This window comes from Nestor notabilis, unplaced genomic scaffold (genome assembly GCF_000696875.1).
Source record: "Nestor notabilis isolate BGI_N333 unplaced genomic scaffold, ASM69687v1 scaffold9014, whole genome shotgun sequence".
NCBI classification, from domain to species: domain Eukaryota; kingdom Metazoa; phylum Chordata; class Aves; order Psittaciformes; family Psittacidae; genus Nestor; species Nestor notabilis.
In genome coordinates this window covers 19,739-44,926 of record NW_009926027.1, presented here as the reverse complement: position 1 = coordinate 44,926, position 25,188 = coordinate 19,739, and the positions used below count along the sequence as shown (strand labels likewise).

The following is a 25,188-nucleotide window of genomic DNA, read 5'->3' as shown; positions in this document are numbered from 1 at the left end:
GTGGTACAACCTTTAGGTTTTCAGGCATTACAAACAATTGTTCCAAAGTTCCTGGCAGTAAGAAAAGACAAACTTCCGGAGAGCCAGAAGATTACAGGAGATCAGCTGTGACATTCCACCTTCTGAATTCATCTTCAGGAGACCACGCGAAAGGAAGAGGAATGCTAACTAGCTGCTCAGGCTGTGGAGAAGTGTAGTGTAATGGAGTGAGATACAGAACAATTTGCTGTCTTAGTGGAGGGAGCAGCATGACTGGCAATGTCCAGCAGCGTCTTCCTGCCCATTTAGTTCCACCTTCATGGCCACAAACAACCGAGCTGTTTCTTTACTTCAGCTTGTAGTGCAGAAAACTATTTCTGTCACAGAAGATGTGATTTCTCTGTAGTACCTGCATCTTTTCACCTGTCTTCATTTTAGTGGCTTTCCCACTTTGCTTCTCTCTCTGCTGCTTTACTCCTTCACTCCAAGGTGGATAACAAAAGATGAGGGTGGCTCAGTCCTCCTGGGTTGTACCCCTGAGAGAGAGATCCTGCGCTATCAAACATCAGAGCTCCTGTAAGGGCGCTGAGAGGGGGATTGTTACTGAGCAGATGAGCATCGTAATGAAAACTGGAGTTTGTTGGTAAATTGCCTTTGGTACCACCAGCAGTGAAGCATGGAAAAATTAGTGCCTCTGAATCAGAGTTCCTTGACACTCTTCAAACTTCCACTGAATTGCCTGACCCCAGTTGGGTGACTGTTAAAGCCTGAAGACCAGCATGCATAGTTCTATTGCCATGTTTATCACTGCGAAGGGAATCTGGGGACATTCAGTCTCTAAAGCTGGAGAGACAACAGAAATTTTTAATTACTTTGTCATTTTGTATGTATTTATTTTTTTTATTATTACACAATGGGACCTGTCTGGCTATGGTTGCAGACAGAAAAATGGCCACATACACAGTGGCATAAAAGGTAATTTCCTGAGGACACTGTTGTTCTTCGTTGGTTTTAAGGATTTTATCAAATTTACATCAGCTCTCTGGTCTAACAACAGTCAGTCAAGTTATTTCATGTAGACTTGTCACCTTTAAAAGGTTATAGGCTGATTTCATGATGGGCAAATTCCATTGCATTCTTTTAAGGTTTCACCATCGGTTGTTTTGTCTCTTTTTGTTTTTAACTATTTCTCATTCATCCATGTCTCCTCTCAGCCTACTGGGTGTCAGGGTTTGCTCATGAGAAGTTAACAGAAGACTAAACGTGCTTGATCCAGCTAGCAAAATTTCTGCTTATAAGTACTGTGGGGACTGAGCAAGAAATGTGTTCAGCTTTGCCCTGAGTTTGTTTCTCCTATCTGTACATTGGCAATTGCCTTAATAGCCATATTTTTTCTTTATCAGTACAGCTCCCCTCCACCCACTGCACTGAATTTCTGAGGTGTCAGATAAGTAAGAATTGTAGACATACTGTGCTTTCCCACTTGCTTGTTAAGGTACAGAGCAGAGTCTGCATGAGAATGAGGAGGAACCTCCGCTAAGGAGAGCTGGTGACACTAAGGTGCAGCCTAGTTCCTGACCCCAGGAGCGCACATGGTTAGGACATTCGTGTGCCTGCCCAGGAGAGCGCAGCAGGGAGCACAAGGCAGGTGATAGCTCTGGAGAAGAGGTGAGATCTCTCTGTTCCTGTGCATGGTGAAGGAGCTGTTCTTGCTGTGAACTTCCTCCAGGCAACCTTGTGGATAAAGATGTATAACCAATATGCTCTTGCCTCACATAATTCCTGGGGGATTAAATTCTTGCCTCAATACAAATGGCTCCTCTCTGCTCAGAGTAATATTAGGGAATCCAAAGAGTTTTTCTATTCAGGCATGTTCCTTAATTCATGTCATATTTGTTGCAGCCTGATGGCCATCTGCTATGAGTGATGGTGCCTGCGTAGGCCAATCTTCATTTCTTTTACTTTTAATGGTCTGTTGTGTTTATGGGTTCAGATCTTACATACACACACATTTTATCAAGGGGTTCATAGCCTGTATATTCCTATTACTTACCAGAGGTGGAGAGGGAGTTCTGCCTTCTTTTAAGAGCTGGAAGAATGGGGTTTGCATTTAACCTGAGTGCCTTTGCATATTTATTAAGGCTTATATCTAACAAAAGGGTTGTATCTCTATGTCTCAGAGTCATGCAGATTCCTGTTGCAGAGTTTTTGTGGTTAGATGAGGACAGTTTGTCTCAAACGTCAGTGACAGCTATCTGCAAAGTAGGGAACTAGGCTGAACTTCTACATTATTCCAAGTTCCTCTTACAGCATCTGATAACTTTTTGTGGGAGGGAAACTCAGGAAAGACAATTGGACAGTAAAAAAATCTGCTGCTTTGCCAAAAAAGAGACTCTCCTGCAGTCTCAGGTAAAACACCAGCTTGAGAGAGGCTAGAAGTGGATATACCACACATATGTTTAGTCGCTTGAAAAATGCTTCTCATGTGAAAGCCGTTGGGCACCTTCTGTTTATTATCCCTCACCCTTGGCAGTGATGCTGGGGCAGTGTCTGCAGTGAGCTGGGCATACAGTTTCTTTTGCTAGGAAAGAGGTTTTAGTACGTTGTCTCACATTCTGGCACTGCCCTGGATATTTAACTTTAATGGCAGATTCTGGGCAATAATGTACCCTGTGTTGTGATGTTTCAGTTAAATGGGATTGCATGCAATGGAGACTTGAGGGAGGTTTGGCCTGTGAAGCAGCTCCCAGCAGTGTCCTGCTCTGAGCTATCTTTGGGAGGGCTGTTGGCAGTAATGCAGTCTCTGCTTTTGCTTGTGGGATCTTAGTGGTAAGAGCACCCGTCCCCCACTGCAGCAGGAGCCAGCTCTGTGCAGCAGAGGGGAGCTTGGCCCGGAGGTGCTGGCCTGGCTGGGCCACACAAGCATCCAGGAGCTTCCAGCTTTGCTGAGGCCTTCAGTGCCAGTCCCGGGAATGTTTCTGCACCCAAATCATATGGAAAGCTTTGTTCATTGTTTTAGTATTATTTAAAACTGTGCATACTATCTATATGATTTAAAAAAAAAAAAAAAGAAAGAAAGAAAAAAAGACTGTTTACACAAAATATTTTGTATCTCAAGATGTGTGTACTGTAAAAAGAAAAAGGAAAGGATGAAAAACGATGTTTTTCTACAACTGTCAGCAGTGACTGCATGTCTGTATCATCGTCTACCAACCATTGTTCCTCAGGGGTCTCCCCGCCGTTCCTGTGATCCTGTCAAAAGCATAGGGAAGCAAGTGAATCCCTGTACAGTCTTGGGAAGAAGGTTTTGTGCCTTAAGAATGGGACCTGCTTCCCTCCTATTTATTGTGTTAATTTATACAGTGATTACCATGGAAATGTCTCTTGTATTTTTTTTGTACATAGTTTACTGTTGATTGTTGTAAATAAGTTTTTCTTGTATATTAAGTAAACACGTTTCTGGGCTTCCAGTAAAGATTCTGTTACTGATTTCATTGTGTGAGAGGGCTGCAGTGCCCATCTAGTGGGAACCAGCTAATAAAAATCTGTGCTGTGGTAAAATGGCTTTATCCTGAGTTGCATCAGAAGTTTAGAGCTGTTCCTTAGGGAGGAGTGAAATGGTAAATGTGATTGTTGTAGATTAGTTTTGTAACGTTTCTTTGCATTGGTTTAATTGGCACAGAGTAGAAGACATCATGTAGTTTAATTTAATTTGCTATTTATCTGCAGGGAAAAAAAGAAGAGATGTTTTACACTTGGTGATTCTGCTGCTGCTCATTCTGATCATAGCTCCACTGTCTGGAAACCCACAGCTAGATGGGGAGATTCTCTGAGAAACTCAGCAGGGTATTCATTAGTTACCTCCATGTGCTTGTAGACCTCTCATCAGGTCTACAGTCTGGTGTGGCGGGACAGCGTCTTTCTGGTCGTGGTGGTGCAGTGCCATGATGAGAGGGGAACAGTTGTTGCTCTGCTCCACTTGGGCACCTGTGCATTCACTTTATTGCAGGCAATATATATGATAACTGGAATAAGTAAAAGTGCATTTACAAAAATGTGGGAGAAATTAATTTTCTCCTGAAGTGTAGAAATTGACTGCCATGAAACGACACCTGTAACCTTGAAACTAAAAGATTTAGAGATGTTTGGGTGAGCAGTCCGTGAACTGGTTTGTGATGAGCTTTCTCTCCCATCTGTACAGATTGATGTGTTCGTAAGTTGCTGACAAGAAACTTTAGACATTTGATTTTTAAATGTGAAGGTGCTTGTAGAGTTCCATAGTACTGTTGCAAAGTAAAAGGAAAGTAACTTATAATGGTTGTGAATATTTTCTATGTGAAAAAAAACCTTTGTATTTGATAGTTAAGCGTAGAGCGAATAGTTTATGTGACAGGAACATAAGAAGCTGTAGTAATGCTATCTACTGTTGCAAAATGAAAATGGTAAAATTGATCTTTAAAATGTTAGTTACTTAGAGAAGTAGTAGGAGAAAAAGAAAGTTACTGCATTTGCTCACACACACGCCAGACTTGAGTGTTAGGCTCTGCATTAAGTATCACTCAGAAAACACCAGAGAAAGCAGCAGCAGAGAGACAGAAGATACACTTAACTCCTCTGATACAGGTAACTCATTTTGGTCATTTATTTATGTGGCAGAAACCAATAGCAAGAAACTCTTGGCCCTACTCAATGCACTCAGTGTATTATTACTGGGATATCAGAGCTCCTGCTCAGGGTTGCCATACTCTTGGTTTGATTGGTAACTATTTAGTGGATACTGGGAGGGTGCAGTGGGTTAGGAGGGAGGTGTGATATAAGCATCTTGAAGTACCGATGAGGGGTTTTTTAAACAATGTGTTCTGCTGGTGTTTCCCTTGTCTTAATTGTTGGGTTGGTGGGGTTTATGTGTTTGATTTAACACAGTGTAAAGCATCAGGAGAGTTGAGGAGAAGCTGAGGAGATCTGCTCCCCCTGAATGGGCAGCACTGCAAACAAACAGGTTGAGAAGCCGTGTCATTCCTTACCTGTAAGGCAGCTTCAGTCATAAGGTAAATTCCTCATTCCTGTGGGCCTGATTGGGATGAATATCTGTGCACCCACCAGCCGGGCCTTGAGCAGCTTGAGATGTTTAATTCTCATGCAGGAAGAATGAAAAGGTTCTCAGACCATGGAAAGTGACATTTTGCTCTAATAACATGGCAGTTCTGTAGCAACTTCTGCTTGAAGAGTTCCAGCATTTTGCTGGTTTACCTAATGACCTGGAAAGTAGTAAGTCTTGGTCTTCACAAGAAAGGAAGAAGTCACCTAAAAGACACGCAACTTCTGTTGACTTCAGACTGCAGCCTCAGGTGGGTGCAAACAGATACCAACCAGGGAAGTAACAGGCTAGGAAGGACTGTCATGGGAGCAGCTGGGGCTCTGTCAAATTCCTCTTGCTCTCAGGCTGCAGGCTGGATTCACAGCAGCACTTCCCAGCTGCCTGCTGGGGATGTGCTCTGAGCTGCCTCCCTACACATAGGCTCTCCAGGGAGGGTTGTTTTCTGCTATCCTGGTAGTGTGTCAGCTGTGCAAAACCTTGACCTTTTGTTTTAAGAAGAGCAGCCTAAGGAGACTTAATATTCCAGCTTGGTTTTGTAGGGAAGCAAGAGCAGGCTGGTTTGTCTGGTGCTGCGTGTATCAGCTTGTCTTTCCCCCTTTAATTTTTAATTCCTGTTGGGAACTTTCTGTCTCATTTCAGATGATTTTGGAGGGGACAGATGGCTCACAGAACATTATGTTTCTGCAAATCTTGCAAGAAATCAGTACCCAGGATGAGAGGGAGATCTTCGTAGTGCTCTGGCAGGGAGAAGCTCCAGTGTACATACAGGAAATAGGCTTAGTGCTTTTATTGCTCAGTGAATTGTTCTGATTTGTTACAAATTAAAAGCTTCTGTGGTGAAGTAGGAAGAACCGATGGATGTAACACAAGATTGATTGCTGAAGAGTTGTGATTTGAGGCCATGTAGCTTTTACCTCCTCAGTTCCCCTATCTGTCAAAATTTACATCTGCTCTAAATAATTTATAGAAATTTACATTTAAATTGCAGTTTGGAAAAGTTTGAGAGGAGTGATTCAGCACTTCTGGCTCGGAAGGTGAGGCTGAGAACAGATTTAAGAGTTTTACAGAAGCTTTCCTGTGGAAGAGGCAAAACCATTGGCTTTTTTATGCACAGGGGAAATAAGAAGAGCAAAGTGTACAGTCTGGTGTACTTTCCCATCAGTTTGAAGGCTAAAGTTGAGGATAAAGAATGGATCAGGAGAGCTTCACAGTGCCCGCATCTTCACCACTGGGGGTTTGGGTGCCGCGCGAGTCCTGAGTGGATGAACTTTGAAACCTTTGTTTAGAGAGAGCTTGTTTTCAAGAAACTCCACGGCCAGGTTTGTAAGGGAAAAGGGAAAAAACGTTTTACAGGCAGTCGGAGCTCTCCTAAACGGTGTCACTGGGTGGGAGCTGAGGTCCTGGGGAAGCCCACCTTTTCCTGACACTTGGTGGCACTTTCTCGACGAAGGACTCACGGCTGCACAGGTAATTTGGATGGCGATGTCGTGCTCTGTACGGCCTGCAGAGGTGCCGCTGCACAGGCTGCTCCCAGAGAAGGGGACTCACTGCTTTGTGCTATCTCTGAAGCAAGAAAACTTCCAAAACGATTGTGTTTTTCTCTAAACTGTTGAATATTCGAAGTTCAGTCGGAGGTTCTGTGCTCATGAGAGCTGGTCCAGGTCACTGCAGTATACTGGTACAAGCTTCTTGCCTTGCCTCCTCACAGCAGGCAGCTGTGATGGGCAGGTACTACCTGCTCATGGCTGTAAGGGGGGTTAGTTACCTTGGCTGTTTCGCAGTGGAAACTTTGATGAGAAAGTAAAGTGGGAGCACTTTTAAAATAGCAATATGTGTCCCTTTTGGGTGATCGCATACTGTGCGAAGGTGGTAGGATCTCTCAAGAGACCTCAGCACTGGGTGGCTGCACTTACAAACTGTAACCATTTCTGCTTGCCAGAGAACCAAAAGGAGAAAGAAACAAAGCAGATTTGCAAAAGGCAGAGTGGATCCCTCAGCTGTTTCACTTCTCTCCTGCATGCAGGTAAATCGTCAGGCTCCCCCCGAGTGCTGTTTGTTTAATGACTAAAAAGAAAGCACTTCATGTCACTCCGAAGAGTAAATATCTAAAGTTATGGATTAACTAAGTTCCAGCAGAGCTCATGGCGGAAGAATAGATCTCGCTGATTCACACTGAATAAAGCAGTAAGTGCTTCAAAAGTATTGTATCCTTTGGGATTTCACAGTAGCGCTCGCTTTAATGAAGTGTAAAGCTTGTCAAAATGTGACAAGGGGAGGATGTTGGGCATACAAGTGTTCTGGGAGACCTGCTGATGGGTTAAAGGGCTCTAACAAACCAGTCTGGAGGGCCTCCAGTGAATGGCTGCTTTGGAGCTGGAGTCACAGAAAGTCACAGCACAACACAGCACTAAGTGAGGGAGGTAGCTGAGCGCTCTGACTAGAAACTACAGCATGGGGGTCATGCTGCAGCTCAGCAGTGAGTTCCCCTTCACACCTACCTTCTCTTCTTTAGGTGACTCCTGCTGCAGTATGTGGAAGTTCATCACCATAGGGGTGCTGCTGGCTGCCCTCTCTTCACGAGTCTGTAGTACCTCAAGTAAGTTTTCATTTTAGAGATACCCTTCACCCTTTTCCAGATGCTGCAAGTGCATTTCCTGCTCCTCTGTCAGTCCCAGGGAGTGGCTGGAATCATTTCCATTGTGGGGGAGTTGAATTCCTCTGGCAAAGGTTGACAGACCCGGTGCTGGGCCATGTTGGCTGCCTAGTCACAGCCCTCATGAGCCTCAGTACCACAGAGCAGAGGCTGGAGCTTGCTTCTGCACCACAAAACTGACAGCCTATGTTTTCTAGGGCAGGCTTTCCTGCTACAGTAGGGAGGGGCTATTGCTCTGGTAAATGTCCCTTGGGAAGGACCAGTTCCAGTTTTCAGCCATCTCTTTTCCTTTGCTTTGTGCTTACACGTATTTGCTGCCAGTATTTTACAGCACTAGAGATGCAAACCAGGTCCTGAAAATCCAGAAGCGTGCAAACTCTTTTCTGGAGGAGCTCAAACCAGGCTCTGTGGAGCGTGAGTGCATTGAGGAGCGGTGTGACTTTGAGGAGGCCAGTGAGATATTTGAAACCAAGGAAGCAACGGTAAGTTTTGGGGTTTTTATAAGGATGAATGTGGGGTTTAGCCAATCAATTGTTTACTTTGGTATTTCAGTGCAGGGCATAGGAGATGTTGCTGTCAGCACTGAACATTGCATGACTCCTGACTTCTAAGATGTAGGCATGATTTGAATGTTGTTGTGTTACAGTAATTGTCATGTTACCACCTGTATGGCCCACAAAACTTGGCTGCTCATGCATGTCCCACCTGACCTAATTGTGAGGTTTTGGTCCTAGCCAGGTAATCCCAATCCCTGTTTGACCCACTTGGCTATTCTTGATGCCACTGAGTTTTTCCCAGTCCTTTGCCCCTCTGCTGTCAATTAGCCATCCCTGGCTGCCTTTCACTGTATCTCCAAAGTCTCCCACCTGTGCCTCACAAACATTTCTGTTATCACTAGGTTCTCCCTCCTTCTCCAAACCTTTTATTTTCAATTGGACACTACCTTTTTTTGCTAGCATTGCTGATTCCTGCCCCTTTCCACACACAGTTGTTGTGTTGGCTTGGGCTTTTTCTTACTTTTTTTACTATGCAGAGTAGGCTCACCACATAGGATGCATCAGCCCTTGCTGTCCCTCAGACCTTAGAGTGAAGTAGGGTCTGTCTTCACAATACCCATGTTTTGTCTAACTGGGCATAAATGAACTGCGCATTCAACAGCACAAGTGGACTGGCAGTAAGTGACAGGAAAACAGAGAATCTCTGGGGATTTTGAGGGGTTGTGGTGCTGGTGGGTCTGCGAGCAGGGCAGGGGGATCTGTGCTGAGTACAAGGCAGTACATGAATAATGACTGGGTTGGCCAGTTTAGGTTGTAGTGCCAGTCAAGAAGAGTGAGACCAGTGCTGTTGACTGGGGGGCTGTGCTCTGTTGGCCAAGACCATGATACACTTTAAATCCATTGCTTGTTAAAAATCTGCTTCTAGCTTTAATGTCAGTTTTGTTTCTCCACAGCGAGATTTTTGGAGCAAGTATGTAGGTAAGTAAAAGACATTCCTAATCACTTCTCTGTGTTTCCTCAATAGTAACTGGTATTCAGCCTTCCTGCTTCCATATGTGACACACTGATTCCAACTCTCATTTTCTTTTATATGGGGTGTGCAAAGAATGTTTTCCTGTTCTATCATACAAGCAACCATCCTAAAAACTTGAGGTGCCCATCACAGTCCCTGGAGCTAAGGCATGGTCAAGGCACTCCACTCACCCTGCAGCTGTAATTCAGAACCTAAACAAACACCCTTGTCTCTGGGCTAGAGCTGCAGAGGTAGCACAGTGTGAGGAACCATGGGTGGTGCTTGGGAATCTGGGGGGGTGTCTGTTCATATTAATGTTTGATCTGTGAGCTCTCTGTGATTCAGGGACTGAGTTTTCCTGCCTCTGTTTCAGATGGAGATCAGTGTGACCCACAGCCTTGTTCCAATGGGATTTGCAAGGACAACATTGGAAAATTTTCCTGCATCTGTAACAAAGGCTGGGAGGGCATTTTTTGCAATTATGGTAATGCTGCCTTTAATCCTCTATAAAATAACATTCCTTGTGGCAGGGATCTCTGTGTGATAGGGATTGACACTTTTGTCATCACACAGTGTACTCGCTTTCTTTACTAATTTTGATTTCCTTTTTGCTTCCTGATGTGGCAAAAGGATTGTCTGTGCTTATCTAAAACAAAATGAACTTTGTGTTGCCATGGGGGAGGTTTGGAGATCTGAGATACCTAAATTTCACAAAAACACTGGAAATAGTTTTGTAAAGTAGGGTTTTCACTTACTTTAGAACTGCCAGCCCAAGGATGATGGTGGAGGTTATTACAATACAGGGAGAAACCAACCCACTGCAAATATTTGACTGTCATTACTGTGACAATTTCTTCCTTGCACAGAAGCTGGGTAGCGAATTTAGTGATGAGTGTGTGTCACGTATCAGCACTTTGCCCTGTCTGACTTGTACTCAGTGACAATGAATTGCCTGTTCTCCAGTCTGCCTGCCCCACAGCAATGTTCTCTCCTTCTCCCCACTGCTGCCTTCTGGACCAAGGTCTGTTTGCTGTCTCAGGGCCTGAGTGCTGTTAAAGCCCACAGCTGTCATCCCAAATCCAATGTCATCTGTTCCTCACTTGATGTCGTTTTGCTACTTTACCCTCCTGTGACTCTTTGGCTTTCCCACTCCTCATCTCCCTCTTGGTCTCCATTTCTTCTGCAGAAGTCAAGTACACCAACTGTTCTGTCAACAATGGAGGGTGTGAGCATTTCTGTGTGGATGACCCTGCCAAGCAGTACCGCACTTGTAGCTGTGCCTCTGGGTATCAGCTGATGAATGACCATACCATGTGCAAGCCTGTAGGTAAGAGGAGGATGTTTGTAGTTCAGTTTTGACAGAGGATTATTCGAACAAGAAATAAGAGGGTTTTATGAGGGAATTGTCTGCAGCGCACTTTGTGCTGGTTTTCAACACATCCATTCCACGCAAAGCAACTCCGTGCCTGCCTTTCCCAATTCCATACCCACCTTATGGCCTTTAACCTGTGTTTGCCTCATGGAGACATACAGGTGAATCAGGAAAATGCCTCCTTTGCAAAGCTTTGAGGGACTTCTGTGAAGCCACCGAGCAGTATTGTCTTGGTCAGAGGATGCTTTAGAAAGAGGTTTTGTGTTGGGTGATCTGGTCTCTGCTAGTTAACTTATCTGCATCTCCTGTAGTGGAGTTCCCCTGTGGAAGAGTGAAAATGGACTACATCGAAGCCAAAGCAGGATTCAATATTCGTCTCATTGAGGGAAGAACAGGAAGAAGGGGAGACAGCCCTTGGCAGGTAAGGAGAAAGGAGTTTTTACCGCAGATGGTTCAGGCTCTTCCCAAACAGCTTTCCCTGCCTAGCTGCTTCAGAAAGGCTCCTATATTACTAGTGGTAGTGTCACATGACGCTAAGATTCCCTTAGTTTAGCTCTTTCAAAAGCAACCTGTAAGTTGGAGTAACAGGAAAAATCATCTTGGGAGTCTTGACCTTTTTTTTAACCTTGCCTTGCCAACAATGTCAAGAGAGAAAGTATTGATGACACTTAACTGCTCTGTTGCTCCATCCTGGCAAAGGCCACTTAATCACTGCACCTCCTGCTACTGTAACGACCTTACAGTAGGAGTGTGAGGTAGCCTTCTGCATGATCTGTTTTTATAAGCTTCATTTGACATGAATTCAAGTTAGCAGATTTAATCAGAAAATATGCCATAGCTTTACAGAGCAGGTTGGGACATCACAGAGAAAGGGGAAACGTTGCAGAGCTTATCGTGGAACTAAGTTAATGCATATAATCAGGGCCTGGTTCTCTTTGACATTAAAGGCCCTTTTACACCACAGCATGCGTGTTGTGTAAAAGGGATCTCAGGCATGTTGCAGCCTGAGATGACACAGTGTCTCTGACATGTGCTATGGACACAAGAATAATCCCCTCATTTGAGCTCTATGTTTCAGAGCTTGGAAATACCAAAGTGGTGCTTTGCAGTGCCCAGCATCGTCCCATGCTGATCAGAATTTTTTTGTAGGTGTTCCACATAGTCCTTATTGTGCTTTTGTCCCACTCTAGAGCTTTGCCTGCAATGAATGTGACATTGGTGCTTGATTCATCTGGGTGTTTGGCAGCCACAAAGAGGAATGTGTACAGTATGTTGTGAGCCACGCTCCACGCAGTGTCAGAACTCTCTTTTGCTTTTATTTCAGATTATGCTGCAAAATAGCAAAGGGAAATTCCTGTGTGGGGGAGTTCTCATCCATCCATCCTGGGTCCTGACAGCAGCACACTGCACCGAGACAGAGGATGGGCTCAAAGTAAGACTTGGTATGGAAAAAAAGTCTGTCACTGTGGTTTTTTAACTATGACTGTTTCATTCCCATGGTTTATCATGTCAGGAGAAAGACTAGCAAGTTAGGAAGACAAAAATTCTTCTTGGCTGTAAGAGTAGGTTGTCTGGGAAGTATTTAGTATGCACCTTGGCCAAAACAAAAAAGCTTAGGAGAAATCTCATTTAATTTGAGGCTCTATCAGCCTTACTATGGAAATAGCTGATGTCTGCTGAGCATTGCTGCTTGTCTGTAAAGTAGCAAGACTTGGTCTCTTCTGCCTGTGTTTTTCTGGTGATGAAAATATTCATCCCAATAGCGAAACAGAAAAGTCCTGATGCCAGGAGGAGAATGTCACTGTGCTTCTTTCTGCCTTTTCATACATTCGAACACCGTTAATTAAGAGTTTCAGTAGTGAAGGAGGAGAAGTGCTGCAGAAAGGCAACACTGCCTTTACTGGCAGTGCTGCTTTTAAGCATGAGAAAATCTCTTGTCAACTATAGTTCTGCTCCTGAATTAACAGACAAAAATAATCAGTGTTCTAGTCACACTTAAGTGGATTTTTTTTGTTACTCTTTTCTATCTACTACTGGTGACAGGTGTAACAGCTCAACTGTGCTCTTTCTCTGTTCATGAAAAGACAGGTTGTTCCCAGTGATTGTGGAACATCTTGCAATTATATTGTCTCTATATGTAGCCTTGGAAATACATTGTCTATATGCATGTTCCATATAGACTGTGGATGTGCAGATGTTTGAGAACAGAGACAATAAGGAACAGACGGATGTTGTTCAACATAAAGGTTGAATGAAAAAGCATGCAATACAGTCTTGGGCCCTCTTAGTGCCAGAATATCCACCTTTTCCACGGAGGGATCACAAAGCATGTGGTAGTTTGGAAATATGTATACAGACTACACATCTCCAAGCACTTCCAGTTACTAGTAAGTAATTTTCTTCCCTTCTAAGTGACTGCCAATATGTATATTTAGTTTTAGTGAGGCCCAAGAAGAAGAATCCTGTGCACTTTGCGTGGTTAAGGATCCTGGAATGTTTTAGGGAAAAGCTACTTTCAGATGTCATGTTTGAATGCTCTGCAGTGCTAGATGTAGCTTTGAGTGAAAAGTCAGCAGGGAAATGGTAACTAGGGGAAATATTGAGGCTGCACTTAAATTATTCCAACCTGGCCTCATACTGCAGGTCTTGGTAGAGATCTGTGGGTCCTGACAAGCTTTCAGCTGGGATAGCCATGCCCAGAGATCGGTGCAGCAAAGAAGGAAGGATGAGATCTGCCAGGAGAGTCCTGTGCTAGCCAAGTACAAAGTGATTGTCAGTGAGTCAAGAAAAGTGTCAGCACTTGAGATCCCTGATTTGAGAAGATATTTTTTTATTGGCTTAAATAAAAGTCAAGAGACATCTCACACGTAAATTTGGAGTGAGTTTACAGAGTAATTTATAGTGCAACAGTGATCAGCAATAGAAGCTTGAATTTCTCTCACTCTCCTAGCTGCCCAGAAGACCTTCCTTATCAACAGGGGAAGAGCAAGTGTGTGACCATAGAGTGAGAGTTGGGATGTATGAGAGGAGAACCCCTCTCATTCATTCTTGAGCAATATTACTGTGGTGGGATGGAAACTACAGAAGGGCCCTTCCATGGGGTATTGGGGTGGGTGTGTGCAGGACTGAGGTGACCACAGGCTGAGACTTCACCAAAGAGAAGAGATTATCCTCCAAATGATACTCCAGGTCAAGCAGAAGGGAACCTTTTTAAGACCCACATCATTGTCCTTTTAAATATATCTTCTGGGAATTTTATTGCCACCAAAAAAAGCAATTCTCATCAGAAAAATGTGTGCTCTAAAATCTGGAGACATCTAGTGAGGTACATGGAAGAGAGTTTGGAATGGAGGCATTGTCATGTCTGAGGGGGGCAGGTATGAGTTCCATGACAGTAATGAATGCTCAGTTCACAATGCTGAGGTGATGCTCAACCTGCCTCTGTCAGGCTGGGATACCCAGCACTGTTCTGGACTTGGCCCATCGTAGCACTGTGCTTGCCATCCCTAAGAGCAAAACTGGAGAGGAAGCTCACAGCTGTGTTTGCACTCACAAGCAATATTCTTGCAGACACGCCTGTGGCTTTTTGGTGTCTGAAATTAAAAGTTAGCTCTCAGAGTAGCTGAAGTTCTGGAAGATGGATTTGAGAACAACCCAATTTCCATGTTCATGTCTCTTGTTCCTGAATCTCCAGCTTAAAAGGGTGCACAAGTGTGTTCATGCAAAGTCAGAGCAACTTGGCTGTAGGGTTTGTATCTGGAGGGATTCAAGTAAGACTGAAAGAAGGCAAGAGTTAATGAGGGGCTGAGGGAACAAATTTAAGGGATAGTATTGTGAAGCAACACCTTTGAAAAGGTGATGATAAAGAGCAACTTCCAACTCGCCTATAGTGAGACCAGGAAGGAAAGCACACTTCTGTCACGCACATGCAGCCTGGGCAGAGGTAAGGTGTCAGCCTCAATGTCCTACCACCTTGTGCTTGGATGTGTGCCTGCCTGCGGCTCAAATGTGCATTATGGGCACTTCTCTGAAGAAGTGTTTTTATCAAGTTCATACTGAAGTAGGCCTCGATACGAAGCTTAAATTAACCAACAGCACAGTTCAGAAATGTGACAGCCTCTGATAATTATTTTTGGAGCTATCTCTTCACAGCCTGTCGGAGAGATCTGCCTCTGTCTTTTGCAGTGTATCACAAATGACTTGTTCATGCCTTTCTGGTCTTTTCAGTTTAGTTTCCTGCTTACTGTTCCATAACTGCATGGCCCACAAAGTAGCCATGATCATGTAGCACAAATAACAACTGAGAAGTCTTAATTAGTCAAAAGTTACTAAATCTTGCCAACAGAGGCAAGATTTCAGAAAGGAATAGCCTTAGCAGTCAGTCATCTTTATAAACCCCGCAGTTCAGTCATTCAGGCACTGGTTATACAGCATAAAGCTCATGTAGTGCTGAAATGTCTTGTTTATTCTCCCAGCTGTTAATACTGACTCCAAGAAGACTGTTTTCCTCCTGAAGAGGATCTCTCAAGTGGCACAAGTGTACTGTGATATGAACACAACAGGGCACTTCAGTTTCTCAACTGATAACCGTAGCTCTAGGGTACTAAAATTCAATTAGTACTGTATGTATTCATGATTTAGGTAAATATTGGAAGTTCACAGATTTGTCCATTTAATATGAACACTGTTAAGCCGTAACAGAAATGAACAAGTGTATATTGCAAGGGAAGTAAAAATATGAAGTACAGTCCTAAAGCCCAGTGTAATCCAGATGCTTTGGTGTTCAAGATGAAGGAAGATTCAGTAGCATCTGTCATCTTCTTGTTTGCTCTTCCAGGTAAATTCCACCGTCTCCGTGTTGAGGCAGATGAGCAAACCATTTGGGTTGATAAGTATGTGAGCCACGAGAACTACACCAAGGAGACCTCTGATAATGACATAGCCATGCTGCACTTGGCTGAGCCCGTGGTGTATAACAAATACGCGCTCCCGATCTGCCTTCCCACCCGCGACCTGGCAGAACAGGAGCTGACGACAAGTGGGAAGCAGATGGTGGTAACTGGCTGGGGCAGCACAAGTGATGTTAAAAACAATTACTCTACTTTCCTCAGTTACATCCAAATCCCCATGGTTCCCCGGAACGAGTGTTCCCAGGCGATGAGATTTGCTATCTCTGACAACATGCTATGTGCTGGGAGCTTAGGAGACAGAAAAGATTCCTGCAGTGGGGACAGTGGAGGCCCTATGATCACTAAGTATAAGGATACTTGGTTTTTGGTAGGACTGGTGAGCTGGGGTGAAGGCTGTGGGAGAAAGGAGAAGTTTGGAGTCTACACCAAAGTTAGTCAGTATCTTGAGTGGATCCAGCACCACATAAATAAGATGTCAGCTTCTTGGCAGGGTTGATTCTGATACTGAGAGGCTGGAATGTTGTGGCTATGTGCTGGACAGTATGCAGTGTAATGTACTGTCAGATCTTCAGTATTAAATATGGAGTATATGTTAACCTGGTGTACTGTTTTCCTTGGTACCTGTTTTATGCCTTTTTTTTTTTTTCTTCTTCTTTTTTACTTAGTTTCTATTGGTTAGTTTCCAGGTTATGTGGTTCATTTGTAGCATGGTCCTACACTAAGCCTTATAGGCAAGAAATAATACTCTGTTACACTGAGATGCTTTACAGCCTTGTAGAAAATAAACTGGTCCGCAGTCAGACAACTCTATCTTTGAAGTGTGAAATGACTGAATTGGTTGGGGTGAGGGATGGGAGGGGATAGAAACAAGTGTTTTAACAATCATTATAGTGATACAGTTCTGTCATTTCAGCTTTACTGCAACAAATCCACAGTACCTGCTTTGGTTTGCTCTGTATTTGGATAGTTTTTCTTTGAAGCCAGTGAAATTCTACTATCATCATCATTGCTTCCACCCATTTGCATCTTGCTCCAGTGCTCACAGCTCAGGCTGATTCAGCAGGTCACTAGAATGTCTCTGTTTTTTCTCTTCTGTTCTTCGCACGCCCAGTGCCTGATTTAACCCCCCCGAAAGGCTTCCTTAGAAGTCAACGGGAATTCTGTGTTATTACAAAAAGACAGGTTTAACTCCAAGCTTTTGCATGCTCTAGTTGTCTTGAAGTCTGTAAATCTCCTCTAATTAGCAAGCTAACCAAATGCTTGTGTTCGTCCCTGTTCTAGTGAATGCAGTCAGCTGCAGGCTGTTTTAGCATTACTAATACTTACTGGTATGTGTGCCTGTGTTTGCATCTGTGCCTGTATATCTGTGTGTATATCAGTAGCTAAAATAAACACACATAGCACCAGTAAGTTCATAGGAAGTAGCAATAGTCAAAATTTAAGTTTAAATCACAATTTGTACTTGCTTTTAATCTTAGCACTTCAGCTTGCTAAATATAATTAATCTTGTAGAAGCAAAAAAGGTGAAACTAACTCTGCTGTAGTGACGTATGTTTCCAGCATCTCAATCAGGATTTGGACCCATTTTTGGATCAGTGAAGAACTTCGGTCTGCCATGGTGATGAGATTGTGAAACGAAACAAACTTCAGGTACAATAACAATGTTATTAGGCTTTGTAAGAAATGTAATATGGTGCCAGCAAAGAGGTTTAATACCTCTTGAACTTGTGGACTTAGTCTTGTTGACTTACAAGCTGCTTACATGTTTAATAAGCAAGTGCTGAAGTTGATTCATGCATTAAAGAAGTAGCAGTCAGGCTGAGGCCTTCATGTTGGAGGTAAGCTGAGACTGAAGAGCACAGTCAGCAGTCTCTGTCTTTTTCTTTTTTCCCCCTCCCCTCTTTCATTTGGGACTGGATTTAATGATAAATGGACCTTAAAGAATAATGCTTTGAATAGCAGCCTTCCAGCCAGAGCCTGCACCAACAGTACGTGCTTCTGAGAGTGCCAGCATTGCTAGTCCTTGAATTACAAGGGAAAATGTTACTGTGTTCAAAGCCAGTAAAACATGGGTCTAATTAAAGGCAGAAACATAACGTCCATGATTAGCTGTGACTATTACAGGACAGTATTTGCCTTCCTGCAGGTGACTGCTATGAATTCAACTACATGCTCCCAGCTCTGCATATTTAACAGATGCTACAGAGCACTTTGTGTATTTTTGAGATCAGTTGGTCTTTACCTACTAAAAGATGGAGTGTCAGAAATCTCTTAAAAAATCTAGATTTTCCTAAAGAAGTTTGTTGCAAAGATGTGGCTTTCATTGTTAGAGGATGTTTTTAAGGACTTATAATTTATTTTTTTTAATGCACACATGTATGTGTGTGGAAACACACACACAATTTTCTTCAGATTTTGGATTTTAAATGTGTTTCATAGAATCCAGAAGGTTGTCTCTTCTCTGTCAATATTTGTGACTGGTTAATGATCAACCCCTTGACCTCCTGGCTGTTCCTGGTGTACATCCAAATCTCTGTCCTGTCTTTCCCCCCAAAAAATAAAGAAAAAAAGTGAGTATAATTGCATGGTTCTGTGTAAAGCGAATGCGTTCTGGATCCTGTGGGTTTGGCAGAATGATCCAGGTGGCAAAGAGGAATGTGCTGTCAAATCCTGGTAAATTGTTTAGCCTGGGAAGGTAATGCAAAGAAACAGAAACTTCTGTCGTGTAACTTTTACTGCCAGGTCTGTGGTGATGGTTTCCTCACTGGGGTGTGCGTACATGGGCTGCCTTGACAAGGCCGTGTGAAGCTGCTGGCTGGAGCGCAGCCCAGCCCTCAGCCTGCGATCCTTCGCCGTTTAAACAAGGCTGTCACTGGAACCAGCTTCTGCTCAGTTCGGGCCCGACCCACACCTCCCATGTTCACCATAGGGGTTTTATTCCTCCTTTGGGTTCAGATCAGGCCCTGCAGCACATCCTGGGCTAGGTCAGTCTCTGCACATTGCCTTGCAAACTGTTGGGATTCCTGTTGTTGTGTGCAGCGTCGGTGTGGCTTGAAGGAACAGTGGGCATCAGATCAAAAGGAACTGGGTAGAATTTGCGTTCTTTGTCCCTTCTCTTGCCTTCTTGCTTCTACTTCTGTATTTTTTTCAGGTTAATTCACCCTTGTTTTTGTGATACCACTTAGATTTTATTATATTATATTATATTGTATTGTATTATATTATGTTATATTATGTTATATTATTATATTGATATTGTATTATATTATATTCCAAAAGATACCAATTTTAGCAGGAAGTCAAGAGTGTTCTGACTGCACACTAAAATGGAGAGCAGGTCCTCAGTTGTGATGTTTCTCCTACTGATGTGCTCCATCCACAGCAGCTGTCCATTTGCGTATTCAGGTAGGTACTTCTGAATTATGTTTTTAACTTTATTGTCTTATTGTGACAATCTTGCATTTAAACTGAAACCACGTCCCTTTTCTGCACAAGGAAGTCAAGAGTGTTCTGACTGCACACTAAAATGGAGAGCAGGTCCTCAGTTGTGATGTTTCTCCTACTGATGTGCTCCATCCACAGCAGCTGTCCATTTGCGTATTCAGGTAGGTACTTCTGAATTATGTTTTTAACTTTATTGTCTTATTGTGACAATCTTGCATTTAAACTGAAACCACGTCCCTTTTCTGCACACAAAGTCCTGTGCGTTGCAGAAGCCACTTCCAGAAATGCACATGAAAAAATCAATATTCGTACATGTATTTCCAAGGGAAATCAGCCTTTTTTAACTTCCTACTTAGACCACTAAGAACTTTACTGTTGCAGGGTATTCTCTTTGTGACACTGAACTCCCAACATCTGAACTGTTTTTGTATGGCAAAGTTTTCCAATTTGGGAAGCTAAAATTAGGCACTTTCAACATGTGTTCCTGGACCTTGTGTTGATTTTACTGCAACTACACAAGGTTAGGAGATGGGTTCAGAGAGCTTTAGACAAGAGTGCAGGATCTCAGGAATCATTATGGCTGCCCTTGCAGAGGAGGAAGAGCAGAAGTAGAAGTGGTATCTGCAAACCAGGCGGCTTTACACAGGCATATCCTCTGTGTGGGATACCTGCTTACAATAGGCAAATCATTTAAAGATGACCCCATAACTCAAGGAGGGGTGAAGGGCAGTTTCACTGATGGAAGTGAAAGACATTTTCCCCATTACCAGACAGCAGGATATGCTCGAAGTTTTTCTCAGCAGGAGTTTTTGTGGGCTGCTTCTAATTGCCTAGAAATGAAGCAATTTAATATTATTCTAGAATTTCAGTCATTGCTGTAGATACTGATCCTGCAAGTGCAAGGAAAGGTGTGTCTTTGTGGGCCGTCTCCAAAGCTGGATTCTTTGTCAGGTTTTGACTTGTCTGGGACACTGAACAATGACGAGGGAAAGAGAGTGCTGTTAAGTTTTAGCAGGCTTTGTCAGGATTGCAGAGTGAGCTTTATTAAAACTCTTTAAACTCTTAACAGCAGTTTTTCAGTCTATCGGGTGGATGGGTTTGGATACAGGGACACACTTTTGGAGATGTAACAGAAAGGCAAAAACCTCCGTCTTCTCTTAATAATGGTGGCACATGGTATCAGTACATCCACAGGGGCTGTGAGCCCTCATTTTCCTTCAGAGCATCCTGACTGGAAAATCCTGGGAGCACTGTGCTTCAGCTAGAGGTGCCATATGCAACAGCAGGGGGTATGTGGGGAGGACCTTACTGACATATTCCCTCTTCTGGCCACTCGTCCCTTAATTTATTAGCATTGCAGGAGGAGGACAGATAGTTTAGTGGAATGAAGTTGTGATGAACTAAATGTAACTACAAACCTGACAGTTCATGTATTTCTCTTAATGAAGGAGCGGTGTCTGTCCTGTTGTGGCCTGTAGCTACCTTGGAAAGCACAGATACTACTGCATATTTAACAAAGCTGACACCAAACACAAACCAGACCTCTCCCTTCAGCTTTATTTCTGTGTGCACACACAGGCAACTAACAGTTGCTGTGGATAAGGACGGTTAGGCAGAAAAATATAACCAGCCTCCTTGCAATACTCAAGGATCTTGTGGAGTAAAACCTGATTTGTGCACTTTACTGTAAATCTGCTGATCCACTAAAAGAAAGCTTAAACTGCTTGTGTCTTTTGTTGGAACACGGGCTTGTTCTATTTTCTTTTGGACTGTTTATGTAGATTCCCACTCCCCTTCTGTGTGTTACGTACTGAGCTGAGAGCGTGCATGACTGTGACTCTAGTGGTGCCAGTTTGCTGTCTTCCAGTGTCACCTGTTCTGTTTTGTTTTCTAGTGTTCATGAGGAAGGACGAAGCACACGAGGTGCTCAAAGTCCACAAACGCGCCAACTATTTTCTAGAAGAGATTCGTCCGGGGAACCTGGAGAGAGAATGCAACGAGGAGAAGTGTTCCTTTGAGGAGGCCAAGGAGATCTTCCACTCACAGGAGAAAACGGTGAGGAACTTTACTTCAGGCAAAACAGAGGAAAGTCAACAGTGGCTGGTGGATCTTGCAGCAGCACGTTCTGGGGGTGACGTGGGGTGTCACACGCCTTTCCCTGGCTGGAACGTTTATGGATCTAAGTTTTCAGTTTAATTCTTATTCCAGTACAACCCAGTTCATGCACTCTGTGGCTGGTCCGTGACGCAAACAAAAGTGAGCTGCGTGGTGATGATCAGATCAGCTCTGAGAATGTATTTTATGGTTCTAATCAAAATGCTAATTTACATGCACCCTAAAAAATATATATTTCCTAAATGGTATCTCCAGTAACCAGTATGAGCACTTACTGACTGCTTTCTTCATTTGTGGTTTGTTGCAGATGGAGTTCTGGTTCAATTACAAAGGTAGGCAAATAATGGAATTAAAAAAGAATCATGTCTTGCATCCCTTCTGGGTACAAAGAATTATGTGGCAGTTTAAAGCCAGGCTTCTCTTAATTACATTGTGCCTTGTTTCTTCTTCTTAGGTTTAAATCCATGTAATACAAACCCCTGTAACAACGGCGGAGTCTGCAAAATAAGACACTACAATTACTTTTGCATCTGCCCCCCAAAATTTGGAGGAGACAACTGTGAAAAAGGTGAGTACAGGGCACACTGACATTCACTGTGAAGAATTAAGGCTGGCATTTGCTCGTTGGATACCTGAGCTGTTTTCACCGATGTTTTCAGTGGTGACTTACCTGTCTGGTCCAGAGCTGGTTGGTTGTTAAAGGTTCATACATAAGAACAGTGTTTTCTTACATGACAAGTTGGGACACCACCACCCTGGGAAGGGAATTACTGTGTGACAGCAGCTGTAGCTACTTCTGGCTCTGATGTGTGGAAGAAGAGGGTAATGCCACCTCCTGTCATACAGCTGTGGCAGTCCTGGTCCTTCACTCATCTGTGCAAGCCCTGAGGAAGGCAGGTGGCCACCTCCCATCTTCTTCCAAGAAAAAATAGGGAATTACCTCTTGCTACCACTTCAGAGTGGTAACAAGTCTAGTGACCAAGGTCATAGACACTGGAGGTGGTTCCTGGCGAGGCCCTCTTCTTTTTATAACTTCCTTGAGTAAATGCATCAAGCCAAAGCTTAGTGTAAAACACAGACAAATTTAAAACTGTATTTATGTTGTAAGATACCAGTAATGAAAAATGAATTGGAAAAACTGCCTCCCTCTTACCAGATTTTTGGTCCTCTGAAATAGCATATCAGATTTGAAAATGACCGAGGCATGAAATACAGTGAAAGCCAAACTAACATAAGTAGGGTTTTTTCTGCAAAATACTTTTCTTGACTTTTCCTTTTTACAGTGAAGCAATGAAACATGTTTTTTTAATGGAGCAATGCAGAAAAAAACTCAAGTCAATTTCTCACAGATTTGGCCTCCACCAAAATGCCCAGTACTTTACATCTGTCATGACAGACAAAGTAAGATTTGCAGGCAGATGAAAAATGGATGCATTTAGAAGCGCTTGCTCTTCCAGGTATTTTCTTGCCCCTGCTTTACAGGCAGAAGGGCCTCAGGACAAAAGAAATGGTAGAAACAGGCAAACAACAGACAAAAGGCCATGGGTTTGGTTTGCTACAAATCAGCGAGGTTTTCTGGAACTATGAGGTAGTTCCCTCTGTTCCCCTGTGAGATTTCAGCAGGGTTTTTTTCCTGCTTTCTTTCCTGTAACAGTGGTGCCTAGAGGCTGCTCAGGGGTCCATGCACAGCAATAACCTGTATGTTTCCATGGCAGAGAAGTTTGAGTGTTGGTACAAGAACGGTGGGTGCTGGCAGTACTGCAGGGACAGCAGCAGCGCCTTTCACGTGGTGTGTTCCTGTGCAAAGGATTACACCCTGCACGAGGACGGGAAGAGATGCGTGCAAGCAGGTAATGCGTGGTCCGCGCGGAGTTAGAATCCCGGAGCCATAGAATGGTTTGGGTCAGTTATTCCTGAGCTCTTACAGGAGCGTTGAATTCTGTTCTTTTGTGTTGGGAATTTGACATGACCTAAACTCGCATCTTTATTTCTGTCTGTCTTCCCTTCAGCACCGTTTCCATGTGGCCTGATTAAAGCCAGGCAGGCTCTGGAGGAAGAGCAACTGGGGCCAGAGAGGTTCCCGAGGGGCCTGCATGAGCACGGGGACAATGAGGCCAAGAGGAATGAGAGCACAGAGGGCACAGTCAGGCAGATGGAGCTGAACCAAAGCGCTGCTGGGGAAAATGAGACCTTAAGGGATGACTTTGGGCAGAGCACACACGTGGAGGGTGACACGGGACAAGCGGTGGCAGGGAACAAAACCCTGGTGGACTCTGTGATGCAGACGCCGCTGGGGGCAGGTGTCCCTGCACACAGTGAGGTGGGGGGAGGCACTGCCAGGCCTGGTGAGCCCAGGAGAGGCCCGACTCCATGGCATGAGCCCACCCAGGACCCTCTGTGGCAGGAGGAGACCATGGAGCCTGCTGCCAGGCAGGAAGAAGTGGTGGAAAATGCCATCCAAACAGCAGGGGCCAGGCTTCGTCAGAGCAGTGACCGGGGACGTGTTTCAGATACACCTTGGTTTGTCCAGCTAAATGTCAGCTCTACTTTACAGCACAATGGCTCCAGGATAACAGGAGGAACTTTGTGTCATCGTGGACACTGCCCCTGGCAGGTAATACTTGTCTGGCCACAAATAACCACACTTGTATACTTTGGATACTTTCTTATTTTGTCATCACTGGTTGCAGCTGGAGCAGAGTTCGTCAAGCCAAGGTTTTTTGGGGCGAGACACATCCAGACACATGTATTCCTCAAACTTCTGCAGGTCCTTTTGACGATCACACACCTTAGTTGCCTTTTTTTATCATTCCTCTCCCTGTCCTGTCCTAGCCTAGATACAGGTGCTTTTGTTATCTCAGCTTAATGCTTTCTCTCTTAATTCTATCCATCGGGTCTTTTCCTGCTCTGTTACTCGGGTTGTTTCTCAGTGTTCTCGGTGAAAAGCTGTCCTTCCACTCCCTTTGGAATGGCTGCTGCTACTTTTCACAGACATTTTCCTATCACCAGGTGAGATTCTCCATTAGACTGCTCAGCTTTTCAAACTTGCCAATAGTAAGGAAGGTAAAACTGAGAGCGCTCAGATATGAAGGTGGGTCAGGAATCCCCCTGAAGTGTTTATTTCTACCCTCCTTTTTTGTTTGGGGTTTTGGTTTGGTTTTTTTTTTTTGGAGGGGGGGGGGGGTTCGGGTTGGTTTTCTGGGGGGGGGGTTTTGGTTCTTTTTTTTTGTGTGGGGGGGTTTTTGGTTTTTTTTTTTTTTTTTTTGCTTTTTTTGGTTCTTTTTTGTTTGTTTTTGGTTTGCTTGTTTTTTGTTGGTGTTTTGGTTTTTGTGTGTGTGTTTTGCTTTTTCGGGCTTTCTGTGTCTCTCGTTATTAATTTTTCACTTACTTATATTGTCTCTGTCTCATGAGTGCACTGTTATGTAGGGGCTTGTTAACAGACTGATCTAAACCAGCTGTGGTTACTGCCAGTGGTTTAGTGCTGTCACACAAGATGACTTTCCTGTCGCACCCATCAGGAGGTATTTTATGGGGGGAACAGGCGGTTTGACCTGTGTGGACCACGCAGCCCCCGTGCAATCCTGCAGTTATGTCACTACTAGGAAATTGTGAAGTGTTTAAGTCAAAATGGCTCATGGTGTAAAACGTGACATCACACCAGAACTCATGTTGTGCCTTTTTCTGCTTTTTCATTATTAACTTCACAACACTGCAGAGTACCAAAATTTAAGCTTTCCCTGCAGGTTAACATGAAATAACAGCTTCAGGGAGGAGTTTAACTGAAGAGAGGTGGAGGCATTACTGAAGTTTATAATCCTGAATAGACAAGACAAACAACTGACAGGGAGCAGCATGTTTTTACTTCTCCATTTTCTGCTGTATAGAAAATACCAGATTTTATTACCAGTAAATGAAAACCAACAAAGTTTCTCAATCTGCACTTACTTGCACTTTCATTTGACAGCTGGGAAAGTGAAAAACTGTTTTCTATCCCTTGTTCATGTAGACAAATGCTGCTCTTCTTTTTTAACCAGAGTACCAGTGAAATACACCTTGTGTTACCCTTCTCCCCCACCACCCTTAAAATGTGAAGCCAGGTAATAAGTCA

The 25,188-nt window shown here is 43.8% G+C and overlaps 2 protein-coding genes across 2 annotated transcripts in view; both read left to right on the top strand.

Annotated features, from left to right (window-relative positions):
• Nucleotides 1–7,606: 7,606 nt before the first annotated feature.
• On the top strand, nt 7,607–16,017 carry PROC (protein C (inactivator of coagulation factors Va and VIIIa)). Its single transcript, XM_010013319.1, has 8 exons — nt 7,607–7,673; nt 8,052–8,216; nt 9,185–9,205; nt 9,613–9,723; nt 10,426–10,566; nt 10,923–11,032; nt 11,936–12,053; nt 15,449–16,017. Exons 1-8 carry the CDS (start codon nt 7,607–7,609, stop codon nt 16,015–16,017), a joined length of 1,302 nt encoding a protein of 433 aa, XP_010011621.1.
• A 2,798-nt stretch (nt 16,018–18,815) lies between these two features.
• Nucleotides 18,816–25,188, top strand: part of LOC104404796 (coagulation factor VII-like) — an 8,150-nt gene continuing 1,777 nt past the window's right edge. The window contains exons 1-6 of the mRNA XM_010013322.1: nt 18,816–18,926; nt 20,860–21,020; nt 21,388–21,412; nt 21,535–21,648; nt 22,796–22,930; nt 23,090–23,694. Of these exons, the coding sequence (XP_010011624.1) occupies nt 18,848–18,926; nt 20,860–21,020; nt 21,388–21,412; nt 21,535–21,648; nt 22,796–22,930; nt 23,090–23,694 (1,119 nt within the window). The 5' untranslated portion in view covers nt 18,816–18,847. The remainder of the gene's footprint in view (nt 18,927–20,859; nt 21,021–21,387; nt 21,413–21,534; nt 21,649–22,795; nt 22,931–23,089; nt 23,695–25,188) is intronic.